The sequence below is a fragment of the Propithecus coquereli genome, unplaced genomic scaffold (assembly GCF_000956105.1).
Source record: "Propithecus coquereli isolate 6110/MARCELLA unplaced genomic scaffold, Pcoq_1.0 Scaffold763, whole genome shotgun sequence".
NCBI classification, from domain to species: Eukaryota; Metazoa; Chordata; class Mammalia; order Primates; family Indriidae; genus Propithecus; species Propithecus coquereli.
The window spans coordinates 486,463-510,948 of NW_012153763.1; the positions used below are offsets into that span (position 1 = coordinate 486,463).

General features: G+C 54.2%; 1 protein-coding gene across 1 annotated transcript in view; it reads right to left on the reverse strand.

Moving 5' to 3' along the window:
• Positions 1-23,297, reverse strand: part of PASK (PAS domain containing serine/threonine kinase) — a 31,561-nt gene extending 8,264 nt beyond the window's left edge. The window contains exons 1-13 of the mRNA XM_012662417.1: positions 23,063-23,297; positions 20,857-21,089; positions 20,017-20,187; positions 19,001-19,141; positions 18,300-18,434; positions 16,215-16,475; positions 14,235-14,400; positions 12,127-12,283; positions 6,299-7,545; positions 5,504-5,685; positions 4,901-5,068; positions 985-1,110; positions 736-870 (exon numbers count right to left, since the gene is read on the reverse strand). Coding sequence (XP_012517871.1) covers positions 736-870; positions 985-1,110; positions 4,901-5,068; positions 5,504-5,685; positions 6,299-7,545; positions 12,127-12,283; positions 14,235-14,400; positions 16,215-16,475; positions 18,300-18,434; positions 19,001-19,141; positions 20,017-20,187; positions 20,857-21,089; positions 23,063-23,258 — 3,318 coding nt within the window. The 5' untranslated portion in view covers positions 23,259-23,297. The remainder of the gene's footprint in view (positions 1-735; positions 871-984; positions 1,111-4,900; positions 5,069-5,503; positions 5,686-6,298; positions 7,546-12,126; positions 12,284-14,234; positions 14,401-16,214; positions 16,476-18,299; positions 18,435-19,000; positions 19,142-20,016; positions 20,188-20,856; positions 21,090-23,062) is intronic.
• Positions 23,298-24,486: the final 1,189 nt, after the last annotated feature.

A 24,486-nucleotide genomic window follows, 5' to 3' on the forward strand; every position in this document is an offset into this window, starting at 1 on the left:
TCTGGGAGCTGGGAGCAGTCTGGGATGGAACCACCACCTCCTCCTTAAAGCTCAAAGCAAGAGTTATTGTCCCTCCCCCCACCCCTGGCCTTCCTGCTCTGCTAATCACTCTCCCATTCCGATAAAATAACAAATGGTCAAAGACAGATGCATAATTAGGTATGAAATAGATCAAGACAAATATTTATCATAAAATGAGAGCGTCAGAATCTCATTCTTTCCTGATTAATTCACTCAACAGCCACCATTTGTGGAGCACTTACGACGTGCCGGCCGTGGTGCCTGATTTAGTCCTACCAGCCTCATCGTGTGGGTGCCACGACAACTCCCACGTGCAGATCACAAGCTCAAGGCTTAGGGACAGCAGTGGTTTCCTCAAGGCCCACGGATGATGGTGGACGAGAATTCAGATCACACGCACAGGGCTCAAAGCCCAGTCGACAGCTTTGCTGGTTAATTTTTGTGATTGGTGTGTATAAATAAATCTTAATCCTTAAACGTACTTCTCCCATCATTCCAGGACAATGTCTGGCCTCATCCTTCCTTCCCAAACTCACTTCTTCTACTTCAACCATAGAATTTTCTTCTCAAAGTATAGATCTTACTCCATAAAACCCCAAAACTGAAGGCCAGAGCCAGCCGACATGGAGAACGAGCGTGTCCCTGATCTTCGCGGCCACGGGGCCCACAAGCCCACGCCCTCGTCCACCCCGGCAAGGCTCTGGCCGCTCTCACTTGTCGGAAGATGTAGCTCGCCAGGGGCTCGTCCAGCCTGGGATGGCGGTCGATGAAAGCGAAGAGGTCCAGGCCGGAGCCGTGCTTCTCCATCACCAGCTGGAAGAACCCTTGGTTTTCAAATACATCCAAGACCTAGACAGAGACAAAGCCGAGTCCAACTCCGCCCAGACACCTTCGAGTCAACTAATTTAGGGAATTTTACGTGAGCAATGTTAGAGTAGCATTAACCGGGAAATCGTCACCTACCTTGATGATATTGGCATGCTCCACCCTGGAGAGAATTGCGATCTCTAAAGTAACTTTTCCAAGTTTGGGATCCTCAATCCAACAATCCTCCAAAACCTTCTCCTTCTTAATAAACTTCACCACCACCTATGAGGAAAACAGAGGGGTGAGAATGGCTGGAACTAGTCCTCCAGCACCCCATTAAACCTGGCGCCCATCATTACTTCATGCGGCAGACAGGGCTTCTGCGCTGGCCCCCAAATCCCAGGGACATAAAGGAAGAAATATCACCATAAACCCCTGCAGCACAAGGACACAGAGGGACGCCGGAAGCTGGTCGGAAGCCTGAGTAACCCCTGCCCACTCTACAGAGCGCACTGACAGGGCGAGGAGGAGCCTCGACCTGTGCCCTCTCTCACACCACCTGCCTTCTCACCTGAGGGCTGCATGTCCTGGCCAAGAAATGAAATAAGAAGCCTGAGAACCAAAACAAAGAAAAACCACCATTCTTAGATATGCTTTCAACACTGATTCTGAGATTAATCAGAGAGCCCAGCAAGACTCATGGACATGAGATAAATAGAAGAAAAATATGGTTACAACTGTAAATAATGGCCAATGACAAAGTGTAACAGAAAAAAGATACCATTCAAAAAAGAAACAAACACTCTAAGTCACTAAAAGGTAACCCTGTTCACTCAGCAAGACGCTTGCTGCTAAGTGAGCGCCTCTGCGCAGCTGAAGGAGCGACGTGGCAGGTGCCAAGCATGGGCCGGGCACAGAGCTCACGGCCCCTGGGGAGAAGGGCAATGAACAGAACACGCCACGCAGCAAGGGAACGATGCGCCAGGAAGAAAAAGGTGAGCAGGGAGGTGCAGGAGTGGGGTCCGGCTGGGTGGGTGGGCGGGAGGGTGTCCTGGGGAAGTGACTTCTGGGAAGGGGGAGGAGCCCGCAGGCAGCGCACTGCCGCAGCGGGGCTGGAGCCCAGGTTCTGAGGCTGGAGCAGGCCTGAGCGGAGCCGCAGGACGCACAGAGGGGCAGTGGTGGGCCTGAGGGGAAGGGCAGCCAGGGCTTGGGCAACATCCAGTCACCAAGGTGCGGTGGCTCGGGCGCCAGTGTGGAGTGGTGAGAAGCGCACGAATTCTGAAGGCCCTTTGCCGGGAGGATCCATGACCCAACAGGCCAGAGGCCGTATGTATTCCATATGTTAAAGTTCTCTTCGGCCATTTGCTCTCCCATAGTCCAAGCTGTGTAAGTTTTAGGCCTGCTCTTTTTCTCTTAATGGTAACTGCTGGCATACTGGCGCTTAACCCTGAAATGGCATGTCACCGTAAATGCAGGGAAGAAACTCAGAAATATTTTAAAAATTACCTTTTCCTCTACAACTGGGAAGGAAAAAGAAAAGCCATTCTTCACCATAAAGCTAATCCTGATAAACTGTGAAAGATCAACCTCCCAACGTGCTAGCCCCTCCTGTCCCGCCCGCCACAGCAACAACAGGGGACACATGCGCATCTCTGCTCCCTGTCACCAGGCAACCTGCACGCAGGTGTTCCTGGCACAGACGAGACTTTTAAGACACGGGAACTGTGCTCTGTGCTGTGAACTGTAACAACCCTTAAGAGTACATTTTCTGATTGATTACTCAATAATTTACTGGCCTAATAACAATATTTAAACTGACATCTGTTTTTTAAAAGGCAAAAATAGTCATATGATTTATTTTTAAACCAAGAGAAGGATGTTGGGACTTCTTTCTTCATCCTTTAGGCATAAAGGTCTAAAGAAACCCCTAGAACCTATCAGATTCCTGATTCGAACCAAGAGTGAGAAGATCTGCCTTAAGATAATTAAAGATGAAGATAGAAATTCAAAAATTAGACTGTTTGAAACACATGACAAGAGCACTATATAGTAAAACCTCTAGACTATGCCCAAAGTATGCTCAGAAAACTAAATATGTAAATGCTTTTATTAACAGCATTAAAAATATACATTCAGACCAGGAGCAGTGGCTCAGGCCTATAATCCTAGCACTCTGGGAGGCGGAGGCAGGAGAATTGCTAGAGGTCAGGAGTTCAAGATCAGCCTGAGCACGAGCAAGATCCCATCTCTACAAAAAATAGAAAAAATTAGCTGGGCGCAGTGGGGCACACCTATAGTCCCAGCTACTCGGGAGACTGAGGCAGGAGGATCGCTTGAGCCCAGGAGTTTGAGGCTGCTGTGAGCTAGGATGGTGCCACTGCACTCTACCCAGGGTAACAGAGCAAGATTCTGTCTCAAAAAAAAAAAAAAAAAACACCACACACATTCAATCCAGGAAAAACAGCAAAATTGACCCGCACAAAGTATAAGAAAGGAAATTAAAAGAACACAAAACGTATTTGGTGAGCAAGAGGGAGAGCGGCGCAAGCGTCAGCAGAGCCGAGGGAGCATGAGTGGCCACGGACTCCACAGACACCCTCACACGTGTGGATACCACCGAAGCTGCCAGCTCCGCCGGCTTCGTGTAACTTTGACATTAAAAAAAATCGTGTATAAATATAAATGAAAAAGAAAACCAAATAGAAATATTAGCAAATCGAAATCAGCAGTGCTTTAAAAGAATATTACAACATAATCGAGGACTGATTCCCTGAATGTCACAGAGTCGGTCAGCGCCACTCGCTACAGTGACACAGGAAGCGAGGACGCGAGCGTGCCAGTAGACACTGAGAAGACACCTTCTGATAGAGCTTGAGAGAACCCAACACTTGTTCTTTTAAAAAAAAATTTTAGTAGTCTGAAAATAAAACGAAATATCCTCATACAAAAGGTGGTCATCAGGAAGTGAAAGGAACCGCTGCGACTACGGCCAAGCGCGGGAGAAGCAGCGGCATCCTGCTCCAGTCCACGCTCTGCCATCCCCGCCAACGTGGCAGGAGGGAAGGGAAAAAGGATGCTGAGACGCCAGTAATAGAAAGGACAGACAAACTGTCATTACTGCAGAGGTGTGGTGGTTGACCTAGAAAATCCAAAGAAATATTGAGACTAAAATTGAAGAAATAGTAGAACTAGGAAGACTTTGATACAGATATATGATACTATCAACCCAAACAGGGATCTATGGTACGTTCCAGCAACAGGTGATGAGGAATCGCAGGGGAGGAAGGATCCCACTGACGGTACTCCACGACCTGCCCAGGAACCGGCGGTTAGACGCCTGGGCGGTCTGACGGTGCTCCCAGCGACTTCTGAGCTGGAAAGTGGGTACTGTCCCAATGTCAATCCCCCAAATCACAAACTGTCAAGGAGCTACAAATCCCAACAGGACTCGGCAGGAGGGACTGTAAGTTCCAAAACTCACGTGGAAGGGAGTGTGTAAGAATGGCCATAGTGACTGGGGAGGCAGGGAGGGAGCAGCAGTTGGCAGCATTCCAAGCACCCACAGGGCTGCTCCAGCAGGAGCTATAAACAGAGGTCATTCCGGGAACCCAGGACGAGAGCGTTAGTTGGTCAGTCTGCGTGCTTCTTTGTTTGCTGGAGACTTTTTTCCCAGGGGAGTGGAGGAGGTCTTGTCTACATTTAAGTGAGAGCTTGCAGTGCCCGTGAGGTGTCAGCATGCCAGGCGGGCAGTGGGAAAGTGGTGCAAGCCCCAGGCTCCGTGGGGAGGGGATCCAGACATGGGTCTCAACACGTGGCTGGCCATTGACCCCTGAGCCTGGCCAGGGCGAGGTCTGAATCTAAAACTTGACAGGACGTCAACCCTGGGTGTCAGTGTGTGCACTACTGGGAGAGGCCTCCTTGAAACTGCCTACACACCAGGCCAGGTTCTTGGTGCTACACATGGAGGACTCGTCCCATCCCACTAAAAATCCCAGCTTTGGAGAACAGGGACCAAAAGTCAGGAGCCATCGGAAGTGGCGCTGGCCCCGCGTCCCTCCAAAAGCCAGCGCACCTGCTTGTTCTCCTCCTTATCCACCGCGGTCCACACGAAGCCGAAGGCCCCGCTGCCGAGCGGGCTCAGGGTGCTGTACTTGCAGGAAAATGCTCCCTCGCAGGCCGCCAGCCCCTCCGGCTCCACAGCCCGGGGGGACTCCTCAAACCAGGGCTTGGCTCTGAGCATCTGCCACACAAAGGAAGGTCTGAAGGATCACATCAACTGCACCACAGAGAGGCGGCGGCCATGTACATAGGCATCCCCAGCAGCCACCCACTTGCCACAGGTATGCCCCATGCCCCACACCCCGTCCTCCCGTGCCCACGGGGACCCAGCCTGAGAACCTCTCTCCATGGGGCACTCCAGGCAGCCTCTGCACCTCAATCCAAACTGGCACACGCGCCAAAACGTGCTCACACCCCACCGCACACGGCACACACAGACTTAAAGTCCTACGTGTGGCATCATACTTACACAGGGTATTAGAAGACAGTGTCAAAAAGCCACAGAAAGACCCTATTCCCATCCCCGAGTAAGCAGAGAGAGAGAGAAATGCCAACTGGAATTTTCGCCCCACAGTAAGAGGCGAATCCAAGGCAGGAGCTGACTGCAGACACCCACTTCCCCCAGGCCGGATCCAGGGAGCTCGGACACGGAGTGGGCAGAGCTGGGCAGGCTGGCAAGGAGCAGGCGGGTCCTGGTGGCCGAGTCCCGGTGGCTGTGGAGGAGGTCCTTCACCAGCCAGCAGCAGAACAGGGGCACGGGGCCTTGGAGCTCCACCCGCTTCACCTCGAACTGTATACCTGAGGGCGAGAAGGAGAGAGTGCACAGCCCTCCACTGACCCAGGTGGGCAGCAGCCTTGTGACAGGAAAGCCCACGCCCCACAACAGTCAAGATGACAGAGAGCCGCCGGGGACAGTACAGACAGCACCGCAGCAGCAGCAGCACGGCCTGTGGACCCGCGATGGCGACACCTCCCCACACAGCCAGGAGGCCACACCACAGACCACTCCTGAGCTCAGAAAAGCCCAGAAACATGCACTCAACGTGACCCTGCACAAAGCAGGCCCTCTGCCTTCAGAAAGTGAATGGTTTAAATTAAAGCCACATACACAGGCTGGCCATATGCACCACCCCTTCTGATCCCAGGGACTCTCCCCAGCTCCCTCCAAGAGAGCAGCTCCTTGAGGAAGAGGAAGGGGCAGGGGCAGGAGCCTTGGCTCTGCCCTCCCTGGGCACACACACATATAGTCTTAATTTGCAAGAGGTGGATGATAAAGCTTTACCCTTCAACACGTACTTTCTGCCAAACTATTCAGCAGTGACACCTGTCAGACCCCAGGACCAGGAAGCCCCGCCCCTGCTGTGCTGTGCTCTGGCCACAAGCTCCCCCCGACCCCGGGCCTGGGACGCACTCAGCTGCAGGCCATCGCGATGGTAGCAGCTCCCTGAGTAGGTGCCCTCCTGGATCTCCCGCTGCAGGCCGGCAGCCCCGGGTGTCACAGGCGTGGAGGTGACCCGGACGTTCAGCCTCGGATCCTCTGCTGACGAGTGTGCATCCCTGGGGCTGGCGTCTGACGTGGGGGGGATGCAGTCTGGGCTTTCTCTGTCACTTGCTTCACAATGCTCAGAGGACGCCAAGCCAATCTCAGACGGTTCTGTTCGATCATGCCCCAGGCAGCTGCCCCGGAACCGCTGGCCTTCACCAAAGTCAAAATAGGTGCCAGTCAGCAGTAACAGCTCTCTGTCATCTAGAGCATCTGATCTCTGCCCATGGAGACTGCCCACGTCTAAATCAGAGCCCACCAGCGAAGGAGAGGGTGTCCCTACGAGTTCAGACGTAGCACAGGAACAATTCGAGGACGTTCGGTCTGTCTGGTTGCTGAAAAACAGTTCCTTAAGGTTCCAGGAAAATGAATTCACATCGGCCTCCTGTGCCTCCGCTGCCTGCAGGACGCCGGGGAGGTCCATGGCCAAGGCGTAGCAGGCTGAGGAGCTGCCCGCGCGGCTGCCATGCAGATCTCTGCCTGCCAGATCACAGGACGACACAGGGGCCGTGAACAGGGGCTGCTCTGCTGAGACAAGCTCCACATAGGGGATGCCCAGGGCTCCGGCAGAGCTCGACTTGGACAGCTGCTCCTTAATTAAGCAAGTCTGCAGCTCCTCTCGGTCGTTTTTTGCTCCTGGCCACGTCTCATCCACAGTAGGAGTCCCAAACGAGACACACGCTGCCTCCGAGGGGCTGGGAGCCGAGTCCCTGCCACGCCGCTGCAGGCCCCACTCGCCCCCGTGCCGAGGGCAGTGCGTGGGAAGGCCGCCCCCTGCCAGCTGCCCCAAGGCCTGGTGCTCAGCCGGGGCATGGGTCCAGGTGTTGGCACTGCTGGGACCACTGAGCCCCACCAGTTCTAGCTGAGCCTCCTGACGTAGGCCGCGCACTCCTGCGTCACTGCTCCTGTCCTCAGCTGGGACTGGAGTTTCAGAGGCTTCACTGGAAGCAAGCAGTTTTGCATCCACTAGTGCAGACCTGCTTTCTCCCGGAAGATCCTGTTTCAGGCTCTCTGTCGCTGCAGGTTCCTCTCTCCCCCAAGCAGTGGTCTGCTGGTCCTCAGGGAACGGCTGCTCACCGGCGGCTGGTGGGCTTCCTTCCGAAATGGTGTCCACCCTGGGGACGGTAATATGGATGACACAGGGCCACAGAGGAATCAAAAGGAGAGATCACCTCGATTCCCCGTTAGAGACAAGTACAAAGCATTTAATGCCACAAATTTATAACATAAAAATTAAATTCTGTCATCAAGTTAAAAAATAAGGCACCTACTCTCAAATATTCTCCAGATAAACCCACATTTAGCAACAGTTCATCAGAGAGTGCTACCGAAAGCCCAACACCAAAGCACAGGAGCACAGGCTCAAGGCTCTGGTCAGCTCTCTCACTCCACACCAGGGCCTCCGGTGACCCCAGCCCCCACCCCGCCAGCTGTGCAGCTCGGCCTCAGCCTCAGCCCCACCCGTGCGGGGGAGGCCCCAGTAGCTGCCATAAGGAGCTGTGGGAGCAAAGAGACAGGGATTGGAGAGTGCTCTGAACACTCTGCAGTGCTAATCTGCGACTGGCCGCGATACCGTCTGATTTCACAGCCGACGGGGAAGCAGCTCTCAGAGGAGGATGAGGAGCACGGAGGCTGGGCCCTGTGCGTGGCAGGTTAACGTGTTCGTGAGAGCTGGGACAAATGCCCACCAGAGCATTCAGCACGCAGTGACAGTGAGGAGGCTGCTGCCACAGGCGACAGGCCAATCCTCAGAGCTGAGGGACCAGGTCAAGACTTCCCTCCAGCTAGCCCCACACCTGTCCACACCGCCCAGGTGTGACGCTGGGCACCACACTGACAGAACGCAGCCATGCCTGTCCCACTGGGGGAGAGACGCACAAATCTACGCCAGCAACCTACCAAAGCACAACCGGGGCTCACGGGGACAGAGAGGGAGGATCTGATACGAGGGATCAGATACGAGGGATCTGATACGAGGGGATCTCTGTCCCACAGAGAAAGGATGGTCAGCATGGTTCCCAGGGAGAGCGGAAGTTTTCTGGGGCAATGAGGGGTGGGCAAGGGTCTGCAGGGGCAAGAAACGTCTGCACCCATGTCTCCCTCCACCCCACCGCGCTCCCCGTCTCCCTCACCATCTGCCCATGCCAAGAGACGAGCCTTGTGCCAACCTCGGGAAAGTGCTCGTCCTTCTGCACGGCCAGCAGAGGCAGGAACCCGCAACAGAAGAGGCTGGCTAAGCCCCATGCCAAGGCGTCTGGGCAACCTCCAGGACGAGACATTCAGGAACAAGCTCAGCCCGCAGTCTGGATGGGCGCGTCGAGGCCCCAGGCAGCTCTGCACTTTCACCTGTGCACCCACTGCTGGTGGCACCCAGCGTCCACAGCCCTTCCACCCACAACCCCTGGGCCAGATTTCAGAAAGGCCATCCCGTCACCTGCAGGGAGACCCTGGCAGGCTGGGGAGACCCTGCCCTGTTCCGCAGCAAAGCCTAGGAAAACTCAAACCATGGAGGTCAGGGGAAACCATAAATTGCTTCCCATGAGCTTGGCGTGATCTTCAATCACAGCAGCATCAAATTTGGGGAAAAAAACTTTCAGTGTTGGGGCTTTTTAGACTTCAAAATTTTGGTTAAGAAACTGTGAACCCAAAGGATCTCTGATTTTTAGCATGACAACAACCCAGAAAACAAGAGGACATTCCACAGTTGCCCTGGAAGCCAAGCATTGCTGCGTCACTAAGTCCTGGCCAGTGTGAAGTGAGGGAGGGGTGTGGCTGCCAGGTGACCCTCAAGAGCAGACCCCCACCCCACTCCCCACTCACCTGCTGGGGTTCACACAGTCCCTGAGCTGCTGGGACCCGAGCCCAGGGCAGTCCCAGGGGCTGCGGTCCTCCAGCAGGGAGGCTGGGCCCGACCACCGTGGGGATCCGGGACCCCCACCTGCTGTCTGAGGGCGTCACCTGGAGTCTCTTCTGGTACCTGATCCACGGTTCACTTGGCTTCATCATCAATTTGCCAAAAATAATAGTAAGACTGAGCTCCCAGGATTACCGGGAGAATTAAAGAAGACAACTTACGAGGAAGCACCTCACACAGTTCCTAGAACTCAACAAACACGCCACACACCCCACTTCCTTCACACTTCCCAGCCTTGTCATTTCTGGCTGCTTTAGCATGACGTGTGTTTCCCGAGTAAGTGGACACGTGAGGGAACAAGAGGCATGAACCTCTATGGTAACTAACTACCCTGAACATGCGGTGGATGCTCATCAGATTCTTAGAACTGTGAGATCCAAAAATGTACAATTTAATAGAGAAAGCAAGAATCAGCTAATCTAGGGCAACTTTCTCATCGTACAGCCAAGTCCCAGAAGACGAACTCTGTCCAGGGTTCCGAGGGAGCGACTGGCAGAGCAAACCCTGGCGGGAGTCCAGAGACCTCCCAGCCCTCGGGACACACTGGCAAGGAGCCCGGCAGCCAGCACCAGGAGCACCGTGGGCCGCGCCGCCCCATCCCAGCTGACAGAACCTGCGCACACAGGGCTCTCGCGCCTCATCTGCAGACGAGCACCCGGGAAACGCTGCAACATCTGCCCGGGAGAGCAGCTGCATGAACTGTGGCGCTGCCTGGGAGGCTTTGGTCCTGAGGAGACACCGTACAGAAAGGCCTTCCAGATGTATCTGTGAACACGCCACGCATCAGGACAACGTGCACAGTGTCATCCCAGCTGTGACAGGAACGGCAGCAGTGATACACGAGCACACCCACACACCCATACACACAAACATACAACATGCATGTAAATTTAAATGCACGAGAAAGACGGTCTAACTGCTGGCGGCCGTCCCCTGGGGACACAGCAGGACCGGAGAAGGGAGGCTGGGGGATGGTCTGCGAACCTTCACTGTTTACTACTATTCTTCTGTACTTCAGAAACCACATATTCGTGTACTACCTATTTTTAAAATAATTTCAAGGAGACTGGAAAACAACAATGTGGATCAATATCACAGATAAAACAATTAGCAAAAGCAGGCAGACGGAAGGAAAGCGTAAGTCAGGTTCAAGGATGGACACCTCTGACCCCAGTGCAGGGGTGCTGGGGACCCAGGGGGCCTGCGGGGGTGAGTGGAGAAAGGACCACTGGCCACATGTGCACCCAAGGTTTGGGCCCTCCACTGTGGGCTGAGCACAAAAAAATATTTTTAAAAAGAAAACTGGTTAAAAACACACCAAAATGCTTTACATAATTTTCTAAATTCTCTAACATGAACTTCCTTTACACTAAATAGAATACGTTATCTTAAAATGTACAAGAACAGTTTCATATGATTTTCAAAATCATAAAATTATGCTTAGATCAGTTCTCTGAAATCTATCTAAATGTTCCTGAGCTCCCAACGGCTCATTTCCTTACCCACAAAATGGGGATAATATTACGTCATTAAATATGAACTGTCCGATTTTGAATCAAAATTTTATCATATCTCAAACAAGAAGCAGTACAATTAATCTAAGTATGCACCTAAACTATCGACACAGTTTTGCCATCTTAACAGTAGCTCATTTATGCCAGCTGCAAAGAAGCCTGGAGAGTCTCTATTGACCAGTCGCAAGCATCCTCATCATTTCGTCTAATTGGTTGCAGTAGACATCCACTGTAATCAATTGACCAAGTTTCACAATAAAAACAACAAGTGTGAGAGCAAAATTTCAGAGATATCAACTATCAAACTTAATACTTGAGAAAATCGGACAGTCCATACTTAATAAGCTAAATACTATTAAGTTTGAAGCTTGCCTTTCTTTGCTGTCATGACACAAAGGCAAACCATTTCTATACTGTATCATTAGGTGTGATAAAAAATGGATTCTTTTTCACAATCGCAGTCGGCACAACAGTCGGATAAAAATGAAGGGCCAAAACACAGTCCAAAACAAATCATTCATCACAAAAAGGTAATGGTGTCTGGTGGTCCAGCGCTGGTATTATCCACTACAGCTTCATGAAACCTGGTCAATGAATTACAGCGGATGTCTACTGCAACCAGTTGGATGAAATGATGAGGATGCTTGTGATGAAGCAGCCAGGATTGGTCCACAGAGACAGGCCAATCCTCTTGCAAGACAGTGCTTGACCCCATGTCACACAAACAGTGCTGCTCAAACTACAGAGGCTGGACTTGGAAACTCTGTGTCATCCACTGTATTCACCAGACTTTGTGCCAACTGACTCCCACTTCTTCCAGGCTTTGGACCACTTCTTGCAAGGAAAAATATTCAATTCTCAACAAGCTGTGGAGAACACCTTTTGTGATTTCATTGCCATTCGCTCTCCAGGCTTCTTTGCAGCTGGCATAAACAGGCTACTGTTAAGATGACAAAACTGTGTCAATAGGTTAGGTGCATACTTCGATTAACTGTACTGCTTCCTGTTTGATGTATAATAAAATAACCTTTTGATTCGAAATCACACATTTCATATTTAATGACCTTCTCATAGAGGCTGGTGAGGACTCAGGCAGGTCGTCTGGGAACAGCAACAGTTCCTGTGTGTGGAACAGAGTGGGCACACAATACACATTAGCTGTCACTGTTACTACTGATAGGCTGAACAGTTCTCTCCAAAGTGTTCCTCATCTACCTAGCACCTGCCTGGACTTCTGGAAACCTGCAACCTCCCACCAAAGGACTTACCTAGGAGGAGGCTGGGACGAGAGGGAGGGAGGGGGCCGGCCTCCAGTTCCCAGCAGGGTCTGGGTCCTGGTGAAGACTTCTTGGCTTCCCATCAGCTTCAGGGTCTCATCTTGCGGCAGAACGTGGTCTCCAGAAAGCACAATGTTAACCCTTGGATCTAGCAGCAACATCAACAAAGAGTGTTTTCTAATCACAGGCTAAAGCGAATCTCCTCATTTCCCTGTGATTCATGGGGGCAAGGGTGGGAGAGCTTCACCTTAAACACTGCCTGTCGGCCCCACCTTCACAGCATGACCCAAAGCAGCAGCTCCTCTCCACCCACAGGAACCCTGGTCCAAGCCAGCAGCCTCTCAGCCTCCTGGTCACCCCGCTGCCTGGCCCGGGGCCCTGCAGTCAGCCTGCGCGACCCTGTTAACACCCGAGTCAGAGCACATCCCCCACCTACTGACGACCCTCCGAGGGCTCCCATCGGACTCGGGCAAAAGCTGGAGTCCCTGCCATGTGCCCCAAGGCCCTGCAGTCTCCCGACCTGGCTCCCTCCGGCGGCCATCCCGGACTCCCTGCCACACATGGGGCGTGGGTCCCAGAGCGCTGCACCCTGGTCTGCCAGGCTTTTTTGGCCTCCTTGGCCCAAGTCCCAAGGCTGCACACCCCTCTTCCCCACTTCCTTCCCGCCAGAGCTCTGGGCGCTTCCTAAGCCCTGCGCCCCAGCTGCGCCCACCAGCTCCATGACGGCAGGTGTTTGCCTACAGCACATCCAACACAGAGCAGACAGCCAGGGTATGCTTTTTGGCTAAATAAGCGAAAACAGTCTGGATCAGGAAGAAAGTTAGAAAGAATCCTAGCCCCTGGCTGAGGGAACCCACTCCACGTCGAGGACAGCCGGGCAGGTGAGACACCACTGCCTGAATGGGCACTTCGGACAACACCTGGCAAAAGTGCTCATTCCCTAAACCCAGAACTTCCACTTCTAAGAATTTATCCTAAGGCAACAATGAGAGAGGAACAGAAGTTCTGTGATCTCCCCTCCAAACACTCTACAAATAGCACGCAGTAAACACACATGCACACGCGGGGACGAATCTGGGATTCTGGAAGAGGGAGAAGGGGAATGCACTCAGTGACAAGAAAACCCTGAGTAGGGGAGAGTCTGCCGACAGGAAAACCCAGACACAACGAGAGAAACCATGTGCTAAGAAAAGCAGGAACCTTAAATACAGTCAGCAGCCTAACAAAGCATCTTCTAAGACAAGATGTTATAATCGAGCTCCCAAGGCCCCACAGAGCCACGACTGGGAAGGAGCCAGGCCTTCCGGCCCAGGTCTAGGCTGTGCTGACAGATCTCACAGGGACCCCAGAAAACTAAACACTGCTTGACACATGCCGTTTTCACCAGCCGTCAGACAGTCACGTGCTTCCTCCATGACCATGTTAAATCCACATGCATGTTTATTCAGTGCCCTGCATCGCAGCACAGCACCCATCCGCAGGGGCCACCTGGCCGTGTGGCGCGTGCCCCCGACACGGCCTTGCTTTCTGCTATTCATAGCGTCTGCCCCTCCCTCCGTCTTTCCTTCATCACCTCTGTCTCCTGCCACAGGAGCGTGAGACCCACCTGACGAAAAGACAGCCCCTCTGTGTAGGCGAGTTTCCAATCCCACGAACAATGTATCTTTGAAGTTGAAAAAAACCCGTGTGTAAGTGGACCCTTGAAGTTCACACTCATGCTGTTCAAGGGTCAAGTGTAATGTGATACGCTGTGTCAATTCAATCCCAAACTACACAAAACTACTACATAAGTTTACTTTAAAAGGCAAGACTGTCAATTAGCTGATTGGGTCTTGCATCCGGGCACACAGTGAGGTAGTCTGGGAGGGTTTTCTATTCCTCGTCTCAGGGCTGCTACATTTGTAAGACGAGCACAGAGTCACAACCCCTGGCGACACGAACCCACGAGAGACAGAGGAGAACGTCGCACTGAGAAACAGCGCCCACCGGCTGTCCCAGCCCTGCACTCCAGGCCTTCTGCTCCTGCCATCCCCGTGGCAGAGTCCTGTGGGGCTTGCCGGCCACAGGCGCACACTTGAGGAGGGGGACACATGTCTTACTCTGGGCCCCACCAGGGCTCCAGCCCTGCCAGGGGTCTAAGGGCGTCTCCCCAGGGCCCCTTCCACTGCCGACGTCCAGGCAGCCGGCCGGGTCCGGCAGTTGTAAAGAACTGTCGTAGGCAAGGTCCATGCAGCGGTAGAAACCAGGAATCAGGAAAGTGATATTCTAGAAAACAGAGTAGTGACATTTCAGAACCGGGAAGGACCCGAACTGACCCACTGGACCAGCCCTCCCAGCGCCGAAAGAGATGAAAACACCGTGGGCACGTCCCTGGGTGGCTCACCCCTCAAGTTCAGGAAAGGCCTCGAGCACATGGCCCTTCACCCCGCCTGCAGCCCCTCTGACACTCAACAAGTAATTCATGATTTTCTCCATTTTCTTACGAAAAAGACCAATTTAACACACCCTGAGGCAAGTTATACTGACACCTACACATCTGTCGAGCAGACGTCCAGCCCCTGCCCCACACACGCCTGGGCCTGGGCGCCTGTGTGCAACGCCTCACCTTGCGCGGCTCACCGGGAGGCTCATGGCTGGCCAGAGCTGCGGCGCACGCCCAGCAAGGAAGGGTGGCCGGGACGGACGTTTTCTCTGAACCCGCGTGTGGCCCCACACCTGGACAGCTGCTTGCGGCCACAGGAACGGGCACCCCCATACCTGAAACTCTCTGAAGGACTCCTGCGGGAAGCCCCCACCCAGGAATTATGCTAACTGCTGTTTAATTAACTCAAATTTGACTTATTTTAACTACAATTTAGCTTACTTTTTAGTCTCTAATAGAGAACAGAGACCTCTTTTGGAGCCTCAGATGAACTTAGGAAGTTCTGTCGCTGGGTCCCAGTGTCTGCCCCAGTGCATCACGAGGAGACAGAGGCTCCCTCCCTCCCAGGAGGCCGTGGGTACAGCTCAGCGAAAGCCTACAGGCAAGCCATGGGCCTGCACCTGCGTCCGGGAGCCTGGAGCGCCAGGCATGGGCAGGCTCGGGTGTCAGGAACGGGTGGGGTCAGGTGGCCTCCGGAGGCTGACGTACAACCACTCCCACCCCACGAACCTTCTCCACCAAGTGGGGGGCCGTGTCCCCTACCAGTGAGCCCAGAACCACTGCTGGGACCGCCCTGACGAGGAGAGGACTGTGGAAGTGACACCACATGGCTTCTGAGGCCGCCTGAGATGCTCGCTCTGGGGCCCGGTCACATCGGGCAGGGGCCCAGCAGCACCCTGAGGCACGTGCAGGGGCTACAGTTGCCAACCCGACGCCGTCCCAGCCGGCCAGACGCGTGAGCAAAGAAGGCTTCGAAAGGCACCACCCTGCTTGCAGTCACCCCAGCTGACGGCACGTGGAGGAGAGCGAGCTGTCCCCACTGAGCTCCGCCCAAAGGGCTGATCTGTGGCCAACACCTGCAATGTTGGCCGTTTTCAGCATCGGTTTGCGGCGGCTGTTCACAGTAACGGGACTGCTCGGCCCAGCGTTGGGGGGAAACAGGACCAGTGAGAACCCTGACGAGCTCTGCTATGGGCATGGGAGGCCCCGCCTCTCCGTGTTTAAAGGACTTCAGACAGAGCCCAATCCAAAGAAGGGAGGAAACAGAAACCCCGTCCTCCTAGGCTGACCACAGGACATGCTCTGAGGACACGAGGACAGGACAGGCCCATGGGGTGAGAAACGGTCCCTGCAATTAGGACACGAACACTGATCCAGTCAGACCAGACCCCACTGGGAACAGGCTTCCAGGCAGAGCCCTCCTCTGCTTCCTCTGGGGCGACCCTGGAGACCCTCCGAGGGTGGTCATGGTCTAGGGAAACAACCTGGAGGCCCTGAGCAGGGGCCTCCCTTCGTGGGCCCGAGGTTCCCCCCGGGTAAAGCCAGCAAGCTCGACAGCTCATCTGGCACAAAGGCTGGTGACAGACACACGCCCTCCCTGTGGAGCACACACCAGCTTCCTCAGCCACAGGAGCTGGGTGACCCAGGGCAAGCCCACCTTGCCCAGGAGCTCGGACTGTCCGTAACCAAACAGCATCAGCGCAAAGCTGTGGTTGATGCCGTAGATGGTCCCGTCAGGCAGGAGGGTGATGAGGCCGCTGATGGTGCAGAACACCCACACGGACGCCGAACAGCCCTGCTCAGGGACAGCCTCGCCGGCATCCGCCTCCTCGCTGCTGGTTTTAGATTTCAGTTTCAAACTCAGGGGGAAGGTGGTGCCGTCCCTAGCTCTTCCAACAGACCGTTGAATCTTGAGGTTCTGAAAGGAAGATGCGTCGTTTAGCAGCATTTCGCGTAGACGGGACACTGAGTCTGTGCTGCTTCGGGTGTGAATTCCACTCCACAACCCTCGGGGAAAGTCCCAGGAATATCTCACGCCCACACTGCTCTTCCTTCCAGCTCTCCTGGGGCCCCACTTTGCCCCAGGGAAGGCAGAGCCCTGACCAGGCACAGCAGCTGGGGTAGGGAGGACTGATCCAGAACCGCCCCGAGCGCAGCCACGAGGGTAGTGGACAGGCCAGGGCAAGTGCGGGGGAGAAGACGGTGGGGCTCCGGGCTCAGCCACATCTCTGGCATCTGTACCATCCTTGCTCTGCCCCAGGGTGCTGGCCCCACATGTGTGGAAGGAGGAAGAGCCAACGTGTTCCTCTCACCCCTCCCAGCCTTACACAATGTCCCCAGTGTTCACCTCTGAGACTGGCCCACGCCTTCACTCTCCTCCGTCCCCCTAGCCTGGGGGCAGTAGCTTCCTGCTGGTGCCGATCTCTGGGTAGCCTGGCCGTCCCCTGCTTGCCTTCTCAGCTCTTCCAACACCCACAAAACGAAGTCCTGGCATTACAGTCCCTCTATTTTAAATACTTGGAATATATTCGGTTTCCCAATTCCATCCTGACTGATACAGTGCTCCTAACCAAAGACTTCAAGAGTTCGTTCCCTTTCTGGTTTCAGCATGGCAAACTGGACCCAGGCCTTTGCACCTGCCCTCGTTTGAGGATTCACCCCTGTAAGATGTGGGAACTACGGGGGCCTGTGTTGGAGGTGTGGCAGCTTGCCTGCCCCCATCCTGAACGTGGGGGAGCTCCCACCTCACACGCACTGCCCCTCATCAAAGTTAGAACTCGAGACCCCGGGCTCCCCATGGAGACTGCAGGCCTAACCCGGTTCCACAGAACCTCACGTGAGCCCGGGTCCCAGGGAGTCCTTCAGGGAACCAGCGTGGCCCACTTTCCACTGGCTCCTAGTGTCTGTCTCCATTTACTGCTGAGGGATGTTGGGTGGTTCCAGTGTAGGGTCATCACAAACGGGGCTAAGAACACGCTCACACATGTCTTCTGGTGCACATTCTTTTGGACACACGTCTAGGATTGCCAGAGGTCTGCTTATGACCAGATTCAGCAGACACCACTGGCAGCCTCCCGGAGCAGTGGCCCCAGCTGGCCACTCTGTGGAAGTGGTAGAGAGCACCAAGAGAACAAGCCTGCGGCTTCCCAGAGAGCAGGGAAGCGTAGAACGACAAATGCAGGCTTGGAGGGTGAAGCTTTGAGTTTAAGGCCAGCCAGAAAACTGGGGAGATCCTAGAGATGTCCTGAAAGGATCTCTTATTTCGTGCAGCAGCAGAGCTGACTTTAGCCCAAAGCAACTGTCCAGCCATCCTGCAGGCTGCTGGGAACGAGACATCGGTTCAGTTCGCAGCCACACAGCTCGCCTGTGTGAAGGCACCAGCCAGTGGGGAAAGTGGGAACCGGGAAGGTGCACTCGACTAATAATCAGCCTCAGCCCACACCCCAGATCTCCACTGCCCTCCCATCTGCCAGCGCTCCCTGCTCCTCACTAGAGAGACCCTGCACACTGCCCCGCAGGCTGCAGGGAGAGATCTAAGGCAACAAGGGTGGTCAGCCGGGAGACCACACAGGCTCCGGCCCTGGTCAGGACCGTGGACACAGAGAGCTCAAGCTGGAGCACGGCCCACATCCCCAGGATGCTCTGTGGTCAGGAACCCCTGGCCTGCATCCGTGGCGATGGTTACAGATTTGAACCTAAGACCTCGAGCCCGACACATGGTGCAGGTGGTCAAGGGTCCTACCTTTGGGATGTGCTGGCCGGGAGGAGGGAGCTGCAGAGAAGGGATCAGGTCTGTGATGTGCTGCCCAACCACGTCCTCCCCAGATGCGAAGCCGTGGAGATGAGCAAAGAGACTGTCACACGATGTGATGGTTCCCTGGAGAAAAAACCCAGAGCTCCAGTGTTATTATAAGAGCTTCTTGCACTTCAGCTTTGAATCTCACTATGCCTCAACGCCTTCCAGCTAAAAGCAAGACCATTAACGTGACTTCCACATCTAAGTGCAAGAGACATATAAATAGCTTCCATGAAACATTATCTTTTTCCTTCTACCAGATGTACCTAAATCGTGGGCTTTCTCGAGTTGTTCTTCAGAGGCCCTGGCCCAAGCTGGCGGCTCATTCGCTGGTAAGAACACCCAGCGTGCATTCCAGTGCTGTCTCTAATGCCAGCCACTGTGCCGAGGGGTTTGCACACATTATTTCATTTAAGTGTTAAAACAATTCTATGAGTGGTTACGATCAAATCGCCCCTTTACAGATGAGGAAACTGGGAGATTACGTTCCTGCCCAAGCCCACGCAATCGGGAAGAGGCACAGCAGGGCAGACCCTCCAGACTCCTCACACTCTTTCTTCCTAAGGCACAAGGCAGGGAGCGGCGCTTGCCGAAGTGCTGGGGGGAGGGGAGACGGGGCCTTGCACGGGGCAGAGCCGCACACTCACGTCGCTCTGGAAATCAACCCAGGCCGAGACCCTCTCCACAGGCTCCAGGACCACCACGCAGCACAGGCTGTGCTCCTGCCGCAGCCTCTTCATCCACACTGAGACTGGAATCTTCTCCCCACTGCGGCTGACGATGTCCACCTGCGAACAGACAGGCTGGCACCTGCATACCCGGGCCACGGCCCACCAGCACAGGCGGGCCCTGCCTCCAGGAGAGGCCCCCTCGGACTCCAGGCACTTCAGCGTTTCAACCCCTACTCACCTGCCTGACATTTCAGAAACGTGCAGAACTATCAGTTTCCGACATTCTAATACTGAACACCGCAATCTCTGACTGGGTGTCATATCAAGAGAACAGACTCCTTTCACCCTCAGTTTCACAGTACAGCGGGGTGGGGAGCAGTAGCTCTTATTTCTTAAAGAACAGACACCGATACATGCTGAATATCTTCATTTTTTTTCTTCCTAGTGGCAAGTCTCTTGAATCAGTGACTTTCAATGCCACCGACCCTGTCTGAGTTCTCTCCATGCCTGGGGCTCACCCTTCCAACAGTTCAGGGTGGCCACGTGGGCAGTGGGGATCAGAACTCTCCCGGGAAATGTTTCTGGGCACAGGCCACCTGCCCACTCCAACACACACCACACAAATAGAATGTGTAAATTTTGATGTAAAACTTAGCAAAGACAATCAAATTATATTGCTTTTTTGGGAATCTCGTGTGGTGCCCTGCGGGTCTGCAAGACGTCAGCCAAACTACCTCCCTCAAACAAAACAAGTGACACCCTGAGGTGCCCCTTGAGAGTCCAGCCACAGCCACTCTGTTTCCGTGGAGCTTTCGTTTGGAAAGGCCCCGCCTCCACCTCAGCTGGGGAGGAACAGCACCCACTGTGACGTTTTCAATTGCCTGGTGCCACCCAGCCGCCAGCAGAGCCCCAAGGAGAGGGGTCAGAGTCTTCCTGCCACGTGCTGCTCACCCCTGCAAGCCAGGTCAAGGCCCCACTGGCGCCCCACTCACCACTGTGCCGAACACTACCGCAGCACGGCCATCAGTCCCCACGTGCTCCTCGCTGAGGGCTTCGACCACGTCGGAATCCGACTTCAGGAAGAACTGTGTGAGCCTCTGGCCAATCAGGCTGTGGCCGCTATACCCCAGGAGCCTGCAAGCTTTGTCATTGGCAACCAGGATCTGAGGAGACGCAAAGAGGAGCAAGGACACAAATGTCACCAGCAGCTCCTCTGACTACAGAACAGCTGAGAGCCAAGGAGAAGGACGATCGAGAGATCAGCTGGGCAGCCAGAGGCCCGTCTTCCCCCAGCAATGACGCCCCACCCTTGGTACCACTGGGGGCTCAACTACATGGAAACGACCAGGTTGGCGCTGACCGAACCCATACACCTTCCCAATTGGCACAGGACACATCCAAGACTATGAAGAAAACATGGGAATGTATATCAAACTCTGTCCTCACAATTTCCGTTATCTGCTTATAAATGCACATTGTGCAAATGCATTTAATCCAGATGTCAAATATCCGTTCTCAGCTGAACTGAGCCAACACTTCAGCAGCATGAGTAAACAATGTACTTTATCCCTTTCCTTGAATCTCTGTTTTGATAAGAGGATTTAACTCATTTTGATTGAATCATATTTAGTTCTCCAAATTCTTATCTCTTTGGTTACTATTTAAGTAAAACCAAATGTTTATAGTTTACCAAATGTTAATATTAACTATTAACACTTATATATAAGTGTTCTAATTGCACTTAAAACACACAAATTCCTCTGTTTGAAGTTACAGCTTTAAGGCACAAATCCCAAACACACATCTATAGCTGGTCTCAAACCAGCACATACCTCTGTGGTCTTGGCATCCACGGTGAAGACAGCCTTGTTAGGGTTGCACACGGGGGCTGGAAGCAGAGGCGCAGACCACCCTGCAGACAAGCCCCGCAGCAGGGAACAGCAGGACACGCTGCCCCGGGACCCGGCGGGGTCGGGGTGTTCAAGTGCCGCAGGACAGTGCAGTTTGCTTGTGCAAATATTTTGGGCAGCCAGTGATGACAGACAGTAGGAGCTCCACTTGTCTTCTGCAAAGAAAAGAAACCTTTACACCTCACGTGGCTGCCGGGAGTTCATTCCTGAAGCAGGCAAAGCACACAGCCCTTGCCCCAGCTCCTACAGAAGGATCCAAGGATGAAATTACTCCGCAGAGCTGACGCACACTCTAGCTGTGCATCGGAACGCAGTCCCCAGAATCCACTCAGGCAGCCGCCAGGCGCTCAGTAGCAACATAGAGCAACGTCCTCTCGGAAGCATGAACGGCACGAGATCCACACCTCTGTGTGCAAATTAAATTCGAAGGTCTCTTCCCTCACATCATCCCAGGACCCCACAGCCCTCCAGCCACTGCCCTGCCTCTTGTTCCTGGGAAGCAGCACACAGTGCGAGAGCTGCTTGCGGCCCACCCTCCCGCTCCACCTTCTTTCCCTGTCACGGTCACTCCCCGCTGCTCCAGAAAATCTGCTCTCGGCAACGTCTCCACTGGCTCCTGAGACGCTCCACCAGCAGTCACTGCTCGATCCTCGCCCTACTCCACTCACCAGCGGCTCCGGGCTCCCCTCCACCTGGAGCACCTGCTGTCTTCCAGGCACCGAGCTCCCGCCCCACCTCCCACCACCCAGGGACCTGGCTCTGGCTCACCCGCCCGCTCCTTGGTAGCTCTGAATACACCCAAGATGCAAACGTGCTGGCGACTCCCACGTGTGCCTCCAGCCCCTGCAGCTCCCCAGGCTCCAAGCCGGCACACCTCTCCTCTGTAAGCACCAGCCACGTTCTTCCAGTGGCCCCAAACCATGCACGGGACCCGACCCTTGCATTTCTCTCCAGCCCCATCTTCTCTCCTCTGCAGCCTTCACCAAGGATCCCCTGACTTCCTCAGTCAGGAGCCTCACCCTGCCCATTCCCTGGTGCTGGAGGCCCCTCACGCCTCCTCCTCCAGGCAGCAGTCAACCATGTAGCTCAGCCACACCTTGTGCCTGGGGATGCTGCGCCTTCAGCTCTTGCCCCAGCGGTGGGGGGTGTGACACCCAAAACGGTGACCCCCCAAAAACGAACACAACGCATCGACGCTCTGCTGAGAACATCCCTCGCCAGCACCCTGCGGGAAGCCCACACTCGAGGGGGCTGGCTGCCTCGCAGCCCCTCGCCTGCGCATCTCAGGCCTCCTCCACGGGACCCGCTGCTCCAGCTGCTACAGTCTGACAAGCTCAGCTCCAACACCCTCTTCTTTCTCTGCCACACTGCTCCTTGTCCTCGGGACCAGATCCCTCCTCCCTTCCCCTGCAGCTCTTCGTTCTGGCTCCAACCATCTCGACTGTCCCAAAGGACTTCCCCATTTTCCAGGTCCGCCCCAGCTTCAAGCCTGCAGCCTCCCATCAGACGGCGAGTCCCTCAAAGACAGGCAATGCTTATTCCTCACTGGGGCCGGGCCACAGGGTGCCTGGGCTTGGGGGCACCGCTGACTTCTTGGAGAAATCACTGCCCCACAGCTTCCGGCCACCCCCAGGAGCACGGCTCCTGCACCGTGAAGCTGATGCTCATCTCTGTGGTGGTGAAACCTCCCTGAGGGGAGGGACCCTGTCTTATCCCGTCTGTGTCCAGGCCTGCACCTGCCCTACGGTCATTAAACATTTGCTAAGCTCAACTAGCAAAACTGCATTTCACTTGTAACCCAGACAAGCCTCGGACAGCGTTCCCGCACACTCTGAAGTAAGAAATAACATTCTGCTGTGCTTTGACCCTGAAATGCGGAGGTGAATTCCAACCACTGCCGGAAAAGAAGAGTTGTGTGCCTGAGAATCACAGCGGAGCCGAAGCGGCAGGGAAGGTCTGGCCAGTGCCGTCCACCGACATGTGCCCAGCACCTAAACAAATACCTTTTCTCTACAAGAAGAGAATAACTGACGTTAATCACCAACAAAAGGGTTTCCATGGGGAGAAAACGAGCAAGTCCACATTTTCATGCCAACACTGACCCCCACAATGACCAGAAGGTCGTTACCGGAGAGCGCCATCCTGCTCTGGCAGAGTTTAGAAAGCCCGTTCTTCCTGCTCAGGTGTCGGTGCGCCCAGGAAAATGACTTGCTGGGCTTGGAGATGGTCTGTGCAGCTGGGGCCTCCGGTGGCGCTGGCAACGGGAGGCTCCCAGACAGGCATCTCTGGTCCTCTTCAAAGGCTGCTGAGCCTCTGTCCTCCATGGGAAGAGTGCGGGCCAGGCACCAAGCCTCTACCTCTGACAATCGTCAACTAGAAAACAAAGTGAACCTGATTAGCATCTGCAATGCGAGAACGTAAAGGCAGTTTAAGCAACTAATTCTTCATGATGCCGAGTTAAGCTCAGCTCCCAAAGACACACGCCTGGCTGCCACCCCAGGTCAGAACCTGCAATGTGAGTACAGTCAGCCCAGAGCTGTGCTAAAAGAAGCTCTTTCAGAGAAATATGTAGGAAGGTATACGAAAGAGAGGGGAAAGCAGAACGGAGAAGGAGGGGCCGTAACAGGAGGCAGGAGCTGCAGACCCACACGAGCTGGAAATGCTCCAAGGTCAAGAAGGTCCTTCTTGAAGCCACGAGAGCCTGTGCGCATACTGGGTCTGCAGAGCTCCCTGGGCCCCAGCTTTCCCCTCAACAGTGGGTCTGACCAGCAGCCCACAGAATCACCAGGCAGCTTCCAGCAAAGCACGGACTGAGACTGTGTGGACTGGGTCCCTCTGAGTGGCCCCTGGGTTCCAGAACAGCTCAAGCCCACCATGAATACTCCTCTGTGCATCTCTGAGATTCCTGAAAGTGCGAGGGACTGGCAAAGGCAAGAATAACTCACAGGAGCTAAAACCAGAACTGTGAGGGTCAGTTGTCCTAAGGAGAGTTATCCTGAGACTCCGAACGTAAGCCAGGGACCCCTGAAGGGACTAACGTGGCCCTCACTTAGGAGCAACCCTTAGGTCCTGGCAAAGGCAATGCTCTCAGAAGCACAGTGTCCTAAGCACAGGCTTGAGGTTTTCCAAAGATTAAGATAAATATGCTCTCTTCCAACCAAACAGAGAAGGAAACAAGCTACCATGAGCAAGAGTCTGCAGAAAAATCAAAGAGATTTGGACACACAAGAATAGATATTAAGTTATCAGATACAGAATGTAAAACGCCTGTATACGTTTAAGAATATAAACGACAGAGTCACAAAAACAAGAAAAAAATAGTTTCTCAAAAACACCTGGCTAGGCCAGGCGCGGTGACTCACGCCTGTAATCCTAGTGCTCTGGGAGGCAGAAGGATCGCTCGAGGTCAGGAGTTCTAGACCAGCCTGAGCAAGAGCAAGACCCTGTCTCTACTAAAAACGGAAAGAAATTAGCTGGACAAGTAAAAATATATAGAAAAAATTAGCTGGGCATGGTGGCACATGCCTGTAGTCCCAGCTACTAGGGAGGCTG